Consider the following 13,414-nt stretch of genomic DNA (forward strand, 5'->3'; position numbering starts at 1 on the left):
AATTAAAAAAACAAATTAAAAAAAAAAAACGCGGGGAGCCGTGGACTTAAGAAAGACCTGGTTGGAAAATATCATCGTCAATCATGGATTTTTAATTAATTAATTTATTTATTTATTTATTTATTTTTGACAAAAACAATAAACACCAAATCTCACAGGAAGATCTATTGCGATCTGAGTTGAGAGTCTCACGCTATAAAGTAATTATCGTAGGGCTAATTCATGGTTACTCTTATATATTAACTATGATATATATTAATATATGTGTGTACGTAAGGGCCGGTTTTTTTTTACAGTAAAAAATTAGAAGCACAAATTTTCAATCAGAACAGTTCGATATTATAATTATAGTGCTCAATATATCTCAACCATCCGATCTTAATTTTCTAACACTTCCACCAACCTTTTTAGCCACCAAGTACAATCCAGAGATAATATAAGCATCACTGTTTATATCTATTTTGGTTCATTCCTCACTTTATGTCTTTGTACTACAAACATCCACATAGTATGTAATACCTGTATACATAATATGGATAAGCCACTGCAGATATAACTCTTACCTAATAATACATTAGGAGAGAATCAACTATATAAAAGAGTCAAATGTATTGCAATAAAATTAATTATACCTTCCATTTATTTCATCAATTGTTTATTTTTTCTATAATTATGTGTAATTACATAAGATGTTTCCTATTATAGTTTTAAACATGTGATTAAATGAGGTTTGACACCCTAATTAGATTTTTTTGTGGGTGAAAAAATATATATATTAAAAAATAAAAAGAGGAGAAGAAGTTTTAGGGTTCTTTTATGTTGTATATTTAAATAAAAATTGATAATTTTGTTTCATAAGTTATGGATATAATTTCAAGAGAAAGTCATTCTAACTCAAAGAGGTATTTACATATTAATTATGAATATAGACATGGGGAACTCTTCATGACAAATCCTTTCATGGTTTTCCAATGATGGTGCCCAATGTTATCCGGTCACTTGGTTTATCTATATATTTTATTTCCTTATATAACAAGTATTTTAATTAATTTGACCTAAAATAATAACATTCTTATACTATACAACTTAGCTTGTAAATGACGTGACTCACTCTCTAGTGTTCATATGTGTTTTTGTTATGTAAATATAGAAACGTCCAACCACCTATTTCTGTAATGCCTTTTTGCTGATCGAATACATAATTATTGAGATTATATTTTTGGCTTCTCGCATTTTTCTAATTCTTTTAACAATTTTATTTTATTTTTTTTGTTGGATATTTAACCTTCACACTCAACTTAAAAGGAGTTTAGGCCATTCCATTTAGAGCTATCATTTGGAATATTTAAAACGCAAGTTTAAATCCATTTCATACTCTCAAATTTCAATTACAATTAAAATAATTTATAGGTTTATATTCTTTACATGTTTACCGTTCCTAAATTAAAGAAACAAAAACTAAAAAACTCAGTCAACATTGTAAAAAAACATTGTTTTGAGTTTTTAAAGCTCATGTAAATAACTCTGAAGATTCAATAGTCAATCTAGGAAAACATTAGTTTTCAGAGTGTGCGAAGAATATACCTCCTTCATCTTGCTTTTTTATTTTTATTTTTTTTTATACCCTTTTAAAAAAAATTAAAAATTGGAGAGTTATAATTAAAACAAAATTTATAGCTTCTCGGAAAAAAAAAAATTTATTAAAGAGCGGTGAAAAAGAACTAGGGGAGGCGTGGAATTAGAGAGAAAGGGTTGGAGTATATCAGAGAGGGGGAAGTGCATTACGATTAGAATTCCTACATGATGATCTCGTTTTTGCCTCGAGATTTGTATTTTGTGATTGAGCCCAATCAAGTTAGCCTGACCCATAACCCACTCACATAAGGAAGGTTAAAGCTACCCTCCTAAGACTTACCTTTCAATACGTAATTTTTTATTTTAATTTTTTTTTTATAAAATGAACAAATTATATATCAAAAACATACATATTTATGATAAAAAATTATTAAATTATAAATAATAAAAATGTCTGTAAAACATCTTATGTAGCGAAAATAGTACAACTAGACCAAAGATCTTTTGGCAATATAAATTAAAATCGGGATCAATTTATATATAGATTTTAATATTATTTTTTTTTGCATTAAAAAAATATGATATGAATAGATATATTTCTGTTTAACAAATAAATTTTTTTTCCCATTTAAAACAATAATAATAAATGTAATAATAATTGATATAAATTTCATATCCCTATCATTCAACGCTGTCTATTCTCACCGGGCGGTGACCAGAATCACGGTCAAGATAACGTTAATGTTTCACATCACGGGGTCAAACAACACCAGACGTGAGACGTCTCTATTTTCGGATTCGGATCCAAACACTAAACTTATCGGATTCGGATCCAAGCCTAAGCAACCCGACCCGATTACATTTGTTTTGAAAAATATTACCCATGATACTCACCAAGAATCCACCGCACACTTGTCTCGAGATCCGTGAATTTACGATCTCGAGGCAATTGTACGGCGGGCAAGGAGGTGATGACGTGCTGAACCATCTCATCCACCCAACGTTCGGCGCACGTGACTAACGTTCTCCCTTCGATCCAACGGTGGAGATCATCCAACCGCTGATCACATCGAAACGCGGATGGTTGATCCAACGGCCCAGATCATCCCACCGTTGATCTCTTTGCTCTTTGCTCCACGCTCGCTTTGCGGCATTTGTGCCGTTCTCTCTTCGCCTTCGTCTCTGTGTCTCGCTCGCTCGGGAGGAGGATTTTGGGGTGGAAAACCAGCGATCGAGATCGAATTTTCAGCGAAAATCGAAGTTCTTTGCGTGTTTGTTGTTCTGATCGATCGTATTGTATCGGGGAGTGACGGATTTTTGAGTTTGATCGAGGGTTTGGGGGGTGATTTTCACGATCTTGGGGTTTCTTAGCTGGAGTGGCGAGAATCTAGGGTTTGTCGGATGCATCGAAGCAATGGCGAGAGGTATGGAGATCTAGGGTTTTGGTTGTGAATTTGAAGGGGTTGGGATCTTGGTGTATGAGAGATAGAGGGATTTTGGTGGGATGGATGCGGAGGTTGTGGCAAGGGATGCGGCGTCCATCGACCCGGAGCTGTTGCAGCTCCCGGAAGTCTCGCCGTTGGCGCTGAAGGAGAACCCTCACATCGCTGAGCAGCTCTATTCACAGTGGCTGTCCATGCCGGAGACTCTCCGGCTGGTATATTTCCTTTTTTTAAAAAAAAAAATTTTCGGTTCTTGTTAATTCAATCACTAGATATCCATTCATTCATATGGATTATTTGAAATTACATTTATTTATTTATTTTTCATCTAGGGCATGCTCTCGAGCTTGTGGGATGGATGTGAATTGGGCATTACTTGATTTATTTTTAATGTTTGTTAAAATATGGCTAATTACCGAACTGTGGAAAGTAGTTGTAATGTTTAGAAGGTGATTCCCTGGTCAAAGTGCAGGAATTCAGGCTTTAGATAATATAAAAAATTTCTGGAGTAGATTATTTCTGGAGAAGTGGCAGAAATACCTTAAATGGAATGCAGTTTTTGTAGTGTGATTAGCTTAAATATGCTTTTCTAAAGATCTGTAATGTTTTGATAACCTATTGATTTTACTTAATGATGATATCGCCCGTTTCCTTCCACTTCTAGTTGCATTTCCATTTGGCATTGCTTGTTTGCCACTGAAATTTTTTTTCTGTTGACATTTGGAAATGCTGCTATCTTCTGCAATACAACTTCAATCAGATTTGTGATGTTGCAAAATCTTTGTTTGGTGATTTCTGTAACTTGTGCAAAATATTCATCAATTTTAGCATCTGTCTTTATATTTTTCAGCAAAAAATGATCATGGTAGCTGATATAATATTCACAAGTGATTCTAATAGTTAGCATTTTGATCTAGGTGAGATCGTTGATTAATGATGCAAAGGCAGGAGTGCCCTTGAATACGCCTGGAAGCTCAAGCAGTGGAAATGCTACTGCCACCAGTGCATTGCCTTCAATGTTCCCTGCTGGTAGTGCACCACCACTTTCACCTAGAAGTAGTTCTGGATCTCCTCGTGTCATGAAACGTGGAGGGGTTGGGCCTTCATCTTTAGGTTCTCCGCTGAAGTTAGTCAGTGAACCTATGAGAGAAGTCATACCTCAGGTGAGGACATCTGCAACTGGATGTGTAACAACAGTTCTCGTGTTTTCTAGACAATGGTAATTCATTTTTCTAACATATTATTTTGACATGTTGCATTGTTTTATTGCAGTTCTACTTTCAGAATGGCCGTCCCCCACCGAGGGAACTAAAAGAAATGTGCTTATCCAAAATTGATGAGCTTTTTTCGGGTCACTTGAATGGGCTACAAGTTCAAGGTGAGCGACACTTATCTGATTTGCCTCTTTGTTCACTGGTAAACTTATCCTTGAGATGCTAATCACTTCCTTGGTAATGTTCAGAATTCAGAACTGTTACAAAGGACATTTGCAAGCTGCCATCATTCTTTTCCAGCTCACTGTTTAGAAAGATCGATGTAAACTGCATTGGTTATGTCACAAGGTATGCTAATTCTTTAGTGTCTACATTCTCAGCTTCCAAGCTTGCATTATTTTCTTGTTATCTATGAAGTGTTGATGGTTAGCTATTGGGTCTTGGTGTATCTGGATTTTACTTCCAGAGCTGCCTTCTTAGGTTCATTTTGTTTAGTATGCAAGTAATTCAGCATGACAGATGCTAGCTTAACAATTGGTAGCTGTGATCATATTTAGTTACACCTTGTTCAGGGAGTTATTAGTAGATAGTGCTGTGTTAAATAACCATTGAGAAAGTATGATGGTTATGGATTATACTGGAGGTCTTTTTTACAAACTAAATCAGTTCACCCTTTTTCTTTGTTTTTAGGGATGAGTTTATTAATTATTGGGTCAACAGTAACATGATGACAATGGATATTGCTACTCAAATATTTATGATTTTGAAGCAACCAGACCGGAAGTATCTTACACAGGTTGGTCTTGATGCTTTTTATTCTCTGTTAACTACTTATTCTATTATTCTTTTTCGTTTAGTTAAATTTTATGTATAGTTAGCTGAGTATTATACCAAATTTTCTCCCACTCTGGTCACTATTACCAGTGCTTGCTTACTTGAACTTTTATTTTGTGCTTTGTTTTTAATTCTTACATGAAAATATAGGAGGATTTCAAACCTATTCTCCGAGAACTTTTGGCATTCCATCCGGGCTTGGAGTTCTTACAAGGCACACCGGAATTTCAGGATCGATATGGTGAGTTAATTTATAATTGGAAAACTTGCTCAAGGGGTAGGGTGAGCTTAAATATAGTTGTGGGGCTTTGCTGTTTTTTTGGTTTACGTAGGATTTAATGTCCAAATTGGTAGCTTATCACACTGTAAGATTCTTCTTCATTGATATGCAATTCATGCTAGATGTTATTAAAATGATTTTTCAGTGGGAATTCATTTTTTTTGTTGCATTCATCAGCGTATAATATATTTCCTAACACATATTGACCTCTTTGAATTATTTATAATGTTGTCAAGCGCACAAGGCGCATCCTAGGCGCTAGGAACCTTATATTGCCTGAGGCGCAAGGTGCAAAAAATGCATTCCCACTGAAAAATCATTTTAATTACATCTTACTTCGCTTGAGCGAAGTAAGGCGCATGCACACACAAATATGTATATATATATAATAATATTCAAATTTAATATAAGATAATAATGATATTAATTACATTAAAAGATTGTTTTAAGACTAATGACTTTGAAGTTTGATCCATTCTTCCTAAAATCTATTTTAAATATAGCTTATTAAAAATCAAATTCTAAATCTATGCTTCCATCTTTACTTCCATTTTCTCCATAATTTTAGCCATCTTGATCCTGCTCTTCTTTATTGACAACTTCAAAGTGAAAGAAGATTGATCTGGCAGACTTCTTTTCGTACCTAATAACTAGCTAGGTTTTAAAATTACCTAAAAAATAGTGATTTACTCTACTTATAAGAGAATTACTTCTTTGTAGTCATTTATGAAGTTTTAAATAAGGTTTTGAATTTTAAAGCATAATAAATTAATTATTTTTTTAAAATGGAAAGTCCAACAGACTCTTCAATGAGGCACCCTTTTTTTGCGCCTTGAGCCTCAGATACAGGTGCAAAAAAGCGCGCCTAAGGCATGAGCCTCATCAAAGGCACCTTGCTTCAAGAGTATGGAGGCACTATACCCATTTTGTGCTGCTCCTTAACAACATTGATTATTTATTTTACTTAAATCCACACTCTGTTATTGTTTTTAAGAAATACTCTGATTCATGACGCTAAATGTAATATGGTTATTCCCTAGGCATTTGAAAGGCTTGTGTGGGTGAGCACCACTGAACTATGTAAAAAGTTCACTGTTGCTTCTTCTATTTTGGGGGAAAAAGCATTTATATGATCTTCATCCTCCAAATGAAAATATAAATGGTTCAGTTGTATTGGTTCATGACCAAAGCAATGTCTTATTTATTCTTGGGTTTAGAGAGTGGTGAATAAATTTGTGTTCATTGTCTTGTGGAAAATCTTGCCTGAAATTGTTGTTAAATCATTTCTTGATGGTTTGATTCTTCTATGAAAGACTCTATTGCAGACGTTTTAAGCAGTTTCATGCAATACATGCTATGGCAACCTATCTTAAATAAATTTGCCTGCATGTGCAATTTAATATTCATAGTAGCATTGTGCATTAGTTTTACTTTGACTCTCTCTGATGGATGCTATCAATTTCAATGCAGCGGAAACTGTCATATACAGGATATTTTACTATGTAAATAGATCTGGAAATGGCCATCTGACCCTCAGAGAGCTGAAACGTGGCAATTTAATTGCTGCAATGCAGCATGCAGATGAAGAGGAGGATATTAACAAAGTCTTGAGGTAATTTTGTGTTCAACAAACCTTGATATGCAACTGTACCTAAAGTAAGAATTTTCCTTCAGTTTTCATTTTTTGTTTGATTGCTTATGCTTTTATATCTTGATGGGTATATATAAGAGTGACTGTTTCACTTGTAATTTGCATTGTTTCTACTATTTGGCTAATAAGTTGCTGTCCTGACTTTTGTAGCACAGATTTCCATATTCTTTCTCAGGAGGGTATTTATTGATTGTTTCCTTTTCTTCTTATTATTCGAAGGTCATTTAAAACCTCCTGAACATAACTGTTGTTCTTTGATGAGATGGAATTTGGGTCCAAATACTTTTTCCCAGATGAGCAGGAAATAATATTTATTACTGATAGTCAATGTGATTTTCTACCATAAATGATTTCTGTAGTGGTAAATTCTATACTGTGTTGGTTTTCCTCTTTGATCAATTACTGAGAGTACTTATAAGTTCTTATCATGTGCAGATATTTTTCCTATGAACATTTCTATGTGATATATTGCAAGTTTTGGGAGCTGGATGCAGATCATGATTTCTTGATAGACAAGGAGAATCTTATGAGATATGGGAACCATGCACTCACTTATAGGATTGTTGATAGGATCTTTTCACAGGTTGGTTCTTTATATCCATGTAAAATGAAATAACACATTTTTTTTTTTGTTGCAGCTTGTTAACATTTTTAAGTTTTCTGTTCTTATTCATTATTTAATTAATTATATAGGTCCCAAGGAAATTTACCAGCAAAGTTGAAGGGAAAATGGGATATGAAGATTTTGTTTATTTTATGCTTTCAGAGGAGGATAAATCATCTGAGCCTAGCCTTGAGTATTGGTAAAGTTAATTTATTTTAAAATTATCATTAGTCCTCTTTCTGTATTAAATATTGTGGATTCTTGCGGTATGACATTGTGTTTGTGTTTGAGCTTCTTATGGTTTGGATGGAAGATTCTCTACTGGTTGCGAGTTTACTGAAACTGTGCAATGACCTTTGATGTACAATTGGAATGTGCAATTTGTGATGGAAATTGTAATGTATTGTAGGACTTCCTATGGAATTTTCCTCATCTTATGATAACTTGAGCATTCACTCTACATGTTGCTCAAGTTAATCATGCTTGTTCCTTAACAGGCAAAAATGGGCCTTTTAACAGAATTGTCTGTTGAGGTGATAACATCAATGCATCGGTTTGTCTTCCTTGAGAATGAACAGGAAATGCATAGCTAGAAAAGATGGTTTTCAAATGTTTCGAATTCTCACTGCCTTTGCACATAAGCTCAGCAGCTTGTTTGTGCTTATTGACTATGAATCAACAATTTTTCTACCACTTTACAATCCTAGAATGCCTTTCTAGGAAGTGTGTAATTTACTATTCGAAAGTGCACGTGAAGCTTGTGCCATGAGAGGGCTATGTGATTGTTTCTTTTGATTCCATAAATTGGAATGCTTCATTTATGACCAACACCTTTGGGCATTTTGCTTTTGCATTCATGTGGAGAAAATAGTATTGAAGTAGAAATACCATTTATTATGACACCGAGCTTAACTGTGAATTACTACTTGTATGAGGTTTTTTATTGGATTAGAATAAATCATTCAAGTGGGAATGGAGGCAGGATCAAGATTAATGTATCCATGATTCATGTTTGGTTCTTGTTTTTTGATTTGCTTTTCCACTATTCAGTTTCTGGTGAATAATCTAATTGGCAAGTATGCCATTGATTCAAAAGCTTCTCTCTTTTTTTCCACAAATATATAGTTGGCTTTATTTATTTATTTTTAATTTTTTTGTTATTGTCAGAATAGGTGTGTGTAAGAGTTTATTTTTTTAAATTTGTTTAAGTAAAGCTTTTGCCATTATATATTCCAAACTTATCAATGATATTTAAAATTGGTTTGCGTTAATGTTATCATCTAATTTTTTATTCAAACGATTAGGTATGGTGTCAATCCAGCTTTGAATTTGAGACTATTTTAGTAATTTATCTAAAAACTTAACATAGTAACTACCCCCTAGTTATTGCCTAGTGAGTGGTGTTTGGTTTGAGCTATTTGGCGATATTTTTTGTTGACTCATGCCCAATATGTGTGGAAGTCGAATCAACTTCAAGATATCATCTAGGACCATGTACCAGAAATCAAACACTAGCTTTGGGTTAAAATCTGGAATCCATGATGCTTATGCTCTGAAGCCACACAACCAAAATATTCATAAGGGTGTGTTTTGTTGAAGGTCGTTGCATATCTTCCTGATTTGAGTTTCATGGACTTTAATTTCATATTATAATAGTTTTGTATTTGATTGGGGCTATTTCAAAGCCAGAAGTAGAGATGTTGGCAGGATTTGAAAATTTTGATTTGGAGAATGAACCAAGGAGATTAGTCCAAATGCAAGTAGAGGGAGTTGTAATGATGAATAAAATCTAGATTTCAAACTATGCCCATTTTGTTGTAAGTTGAGACTAAGATTTTAAACAGTAATTGGTTTTTTCAAATTCATGCTGTAATGAAATATAAATAAATAAATAAATATTGGATTTTGGTTACCAGATTTGGAGCTGGATAACCAATTACAATCAGCCAAACATTCTCTTAAGTGTAAATAATCATGTTGGGTGGGAGTTATCCTTGCTTTTCTTGTATTCCAGTTCATTCCATTTGGCCCCTTATTCCAAAATAAAATGGTGTTACCTGGTCTGTACTAGGTTATCCCTCGACCAAACACTATCAGGCCAATCAAGCATGCAAAATATTACCTTGTCCTCCTCCCCATCGTTTTGTCTTGTCTTCATATGATTGGACTAAAAGAATACCAATGGAGTATTAAAAAACACTCTGATTTTTTTTTCGCAATTTGCTCCATAATGATTTTCACTGTTACTCTTTTAATTCTGCGAGTGTTAATGCTTGTGTATTCCCAGGTTCAAGTGCATTGATCTAGATGGAAATGGGATTCTAACATCCAATGAGATGCAATTCTTTTATGAAGAACAGTTACATCGTATGGAATGCATGGCACAGGAACCTGTACTATTTGAAGATATTCTCTGCCAGATGGTCGATATGATTGGACCCGAGGTCATATTATTTGTTTGAACTACGCCTCTGCATGACAGATGTAATATTAGTATTATTGAGAACTATTCTTTGTGCAGAACGAGAGCTACTTCACCCTACGTGATCTAAAAGGCTGCAAACTTTCAGGAAATGTTTTTAATATTCTTTTCAACCTAAACAAGTTTATGGCTTTTGAAACTCGTGATCCGTTCCTTATTCGCCAGGTCAGTGCTGCCATTCTTCTCTTCTATATGAGTTTCCCCTACTCCCTTCAGTTATAGCTGTGTTGCATATGGGGTGATCCATTGCTTCTTTATTTATTGCTAACCAATGTCATGTATGTGAATACGATGTTTCTGCAGGAGCGTGAAGATCCGACTCTGACTGAGTGGGATCGTTTTGCACATAGGGAATATATTAGGCTGTCTATGGAAGAAGATGGTGAAGATGCCTCTAATGGAAGTGGTGATGTCTGGGATGAATCTCTTGAGGCTCCCTTTTGAATTAAATTTTGGTGAGTGGCTACTATTCTTGATGCTAAATGATGATTTGTCATCATTGTTTCCGATATTACTTGTGCGTTTATTGCAGCTAGATAATAAAGCTGGCCAAATTATATGGCTGTTGCAGATCAAAGAAGAAAATTTCCTAGATACCTTTATTGTTTTTGCCCACCTGTAGCTTATTATTTTCTAGGATTGAAAGTTGCTTGCAGTTCTTGATGGCTAAATATATCTTCATCATATCTTTTAATTTTGTATTCAACCCAACTTTCGAAGAGAGAGTTTTTATTGTCTGCTTAAAGGAATTTGGTCAATCCGCACTCCGACTAGCAGGTTCTATGTTTTGTTAGAATAAATTCTTTCTATAAATAACCTGTGTAATTTGTTTCCTCAAAAGCAACTTGCGCATAAGCACTTTATTCAATAATCTTACTTTCAATTAGTTATTGGTTCATAGTACATCTGACAAATTTAGCCCTAACACCTTATTTCTGCAATTATCTTTTTCTGCATTGTCACTGTTGTGTCCTACCACTCATAATGGACTTGCAATGCAAATCTTTTCTTTGCTAGTGTTGATGGAGCAATATTGATTAAAACTTCTCAGCTTTTTTAATTTTGAAAATCTAAAACTCATGATTAGACCTGCATCTATGCAAATCTAGGCTAGTGTTGGTGGAATCAATGATTACTCTCCAGCTAAAATTTCATAATTGCTTAGTTTAATAGACTTCCCTGTTCGTCTAATCTGTGTGCAGGTGCAATCAACGGAAACCTGGTCCTTTTGATGTTTTGCTGAAGGTGGCTGATCGGAAAGACAGCTACACGTCTCCAACACTCTTTCAAGGAACCCTTGATGCAGCTTCTCGGCATCACTGTTTGATTATATGATTTCCACCGCGCATCAAACTTCGGATTGTAAATTGTACTGTGTGCAAGATTAAAATTCTTCTGCTGCTTGTTGAAGCTGGAGCTGGTTTGGCATTCCATAAAGGAATGCTCTGTTTTGACATCCGAGTTGCGAGGTGCCGGTGCTGACCAGTTCAATCTCTTTTTGTCTTTTTGCTTGATAATCAGGACTAGTAGTAGATCTCAGGGTTTTAAATGGATTTTATTTTCATCTGTCAAGTCTTATTCTTAACAGAGAATTAATTCATGTTTTGTTGTTGCTCTATTGAATTTGTTCCTTCCTTTCCCATCTGCAACTCCTGGTGGATATATAGGCTTTAGCAATATCTATATATATATATATATATATATGTATGTATGTATGTATGTATTTATATATATTGTTTTGGTTGGTTACTTTTCCATTACTTGATGCATGGTTTTCTAGTTTTTTTTATTTTGATTTTTATCCTTGTCTGTTCATTGATATGTGAATGTTGTTTGAGAATGTGTTTTAGGTTTATCTTTTATTCAATGGTTTTAGGCATTGGATATCCAGACAGCGGTAAATTTTTTATTATGGCACCAAATTATGTGTGTTTTTTTTTTTTTTTAATTTTTGAGAACCAAACTTTAGTTTGAATTAAAACGGTTATTTAACTTTAATTTTGTTTTACCAAGTGGTAATCACTTGAGAGTTTTTAGTTTTTTTTTAATTGATATATGTTGCAAATTCTTTATTAATATATATATATATATGACATGTTCAATTGTTAATTCTATCTCATTTACTAATAAAAAATTCTTGACATTTCATCGTAAAAATAAATTGGAATTTATTAAATGATTTTTTGGTGAAATAAAATTGAAGATGGATAATCATTTCGATTTAAATCGAAGTTTGGATTTTAAAATGAAAAAGTGTATAGTTAGATTTTATATAACAAAATATGATGGAAAAGAAAAGTGCATGTGTTTGTTTATAACCTGCCCAAAATGAAATGTTTTTTTGATGTTTGGGATGTATGTAAGCATATAATGTAAATGTTTTATGTATAAGCATGCATTGATGTTGGTTTCATGATAAATGGTTTTTTGCCTGTGTATTATATCTTTTCTATTTCGTATTAACTATCACATTTGAATAAATATTAAAATCATCATTAAAATTTTCAAAATTTTAAAAAAAAAATTGTAGGATAAAACATGTCTGTTCTTAATAAAGTTATTTACTGTACACATCTCCATCTGAACGAGAAGGTTAAAATTTTAAAAAAATAATTAATATTTAAAGAAATATGAAGATGATCAATAATTTGAAAAAAGAAAATTTTTAACTGTGACAACGGCGGGAGTAATTGCGCATTAGAAGATACTTATGCAATAAAAACATAATAAATAAAGAAAAAAAAGTTCTATAATACATGAACAATGAATCATTTGAATCAATTAGTATTAAAAAATAAGGGGCTACATCCGGTGTAATATATCTATATATATATATATTTTTTTTATGATAAAGTCAACAAATGATAAAACAAAGACAAATAAATACAGAGATGCGCCAATTAAATTGATTTGATTGATGTCCTAAAGATAACTTCCGGCCATACAACCCTAAAGGAAAAAATAAAAAGTATTCCGTACATAAAACTTCCACAGGAGATCCAGAAAATGAATTGTAGTATGAGAGATCTTGAGTTCACTCACAAGCGCGGATACATCGGTTGTAATAGAGAAAAAAATTATATATTTTTTAAGTAAAATAATAATAACAAGTTAAGACATGTTCAGATTATTTTAAAAATAAAATATTTTTTTTTGAAAAAGTGTTTATTTTTCCCCTTAAATAATTATTATTTAAAAAAAAAACATATTTGAACAAGTTTTGTCATAAATCCTAATGAAATATAGAAAAGTTCATGGGTTTATATGAAAAATATCACTCCCTCTACAAGCCCTACTAATAAATTCAACCTCGTTCTCTCTAATGGCGCCCT

The 13,414-nt window shown here is 33.2% G+C and overlaps 1 protein-coding gene across 1 annotated transcript; it reads left to right on the top strand.

Annotated features, from left to right (window-relative positions):
* The first annotated feature begins 2,718 nt into the window (after positions 1–2,718).
* On the top strand, positions 2,719–11,724 carry LOC120275535 (serine/threonine protein phosphatase 2A regulatory subunit B''beta-like). Its single transcript, XM_039282153.1, has 13 exons — positions 2,719–3,232; positions 3,935–4,180; positions 4,290–4,395; positions 4,480–4,579; positions 4,922–5,027; positions 5,216–5,306; positions 6,816–6,957; positions 7,432–7,579; positions 7,690–7,799; positions 9,888–10,044; positions 10,122–10,247; positions 10,386–10,537; positions 11,285–11,724. Exons 1-12 carry the CDS (start codon positions 3,080–3,082, stop codon positions 10,524–10,526), a joined length of 1,626 nt encoding a protein of 541 aa, XP_039138087.1. The 5' UTR covers positions 2,719–3,079; the 3' UTR covers positions 10,527–10,537; positions 11,285–11,724.
* The last annotated feature ends 1,690 nt before the right edge of the window (positions 11,725–13,414 follow it).

This window comes from Dioscorea cayenensis, chromosome 14 (genome assembly GCF_009730915.1).
Source record: "Dioscorea cayenensis subsp. rotundata cultivar TDr96_F1 chromosome 14, TDr96_F1_v2_PseudoChromosome.rev07_lg8_w22 25.fasta, whole genome shotgun sequence".
NCBI classification, from domain to species: Eukaryota; Viridiplantae; Streptophyta; class Magnoliopsida; order Dioscoreales; family Dioscoreaceae; genus Dioscorea; species Dioscorea cayenensis.

Coding starts and splice junctions, on each gene's coding strand:
- LOC120275535 (XM_039282153.1), top strand. CDS start 3,080: ATGGATGCGGAGGTTGTGGCAAGGGATGCGGCGTCCATCGACCCGGAG. Junction 7,580..7,689: donor TTGATAGGATCTTTTCACAG/GTTGGTTCTTTA, acceptor TTAATTATATAG/GTCCCAAGGAAATTTACCAG. Junction 10,045..10,121: donor TCGATATGATTGGACCCGAG/GTCATATTATTT, acceptor TTCTTTGTGCAG/AACGAGAGCTACTTCACCCT.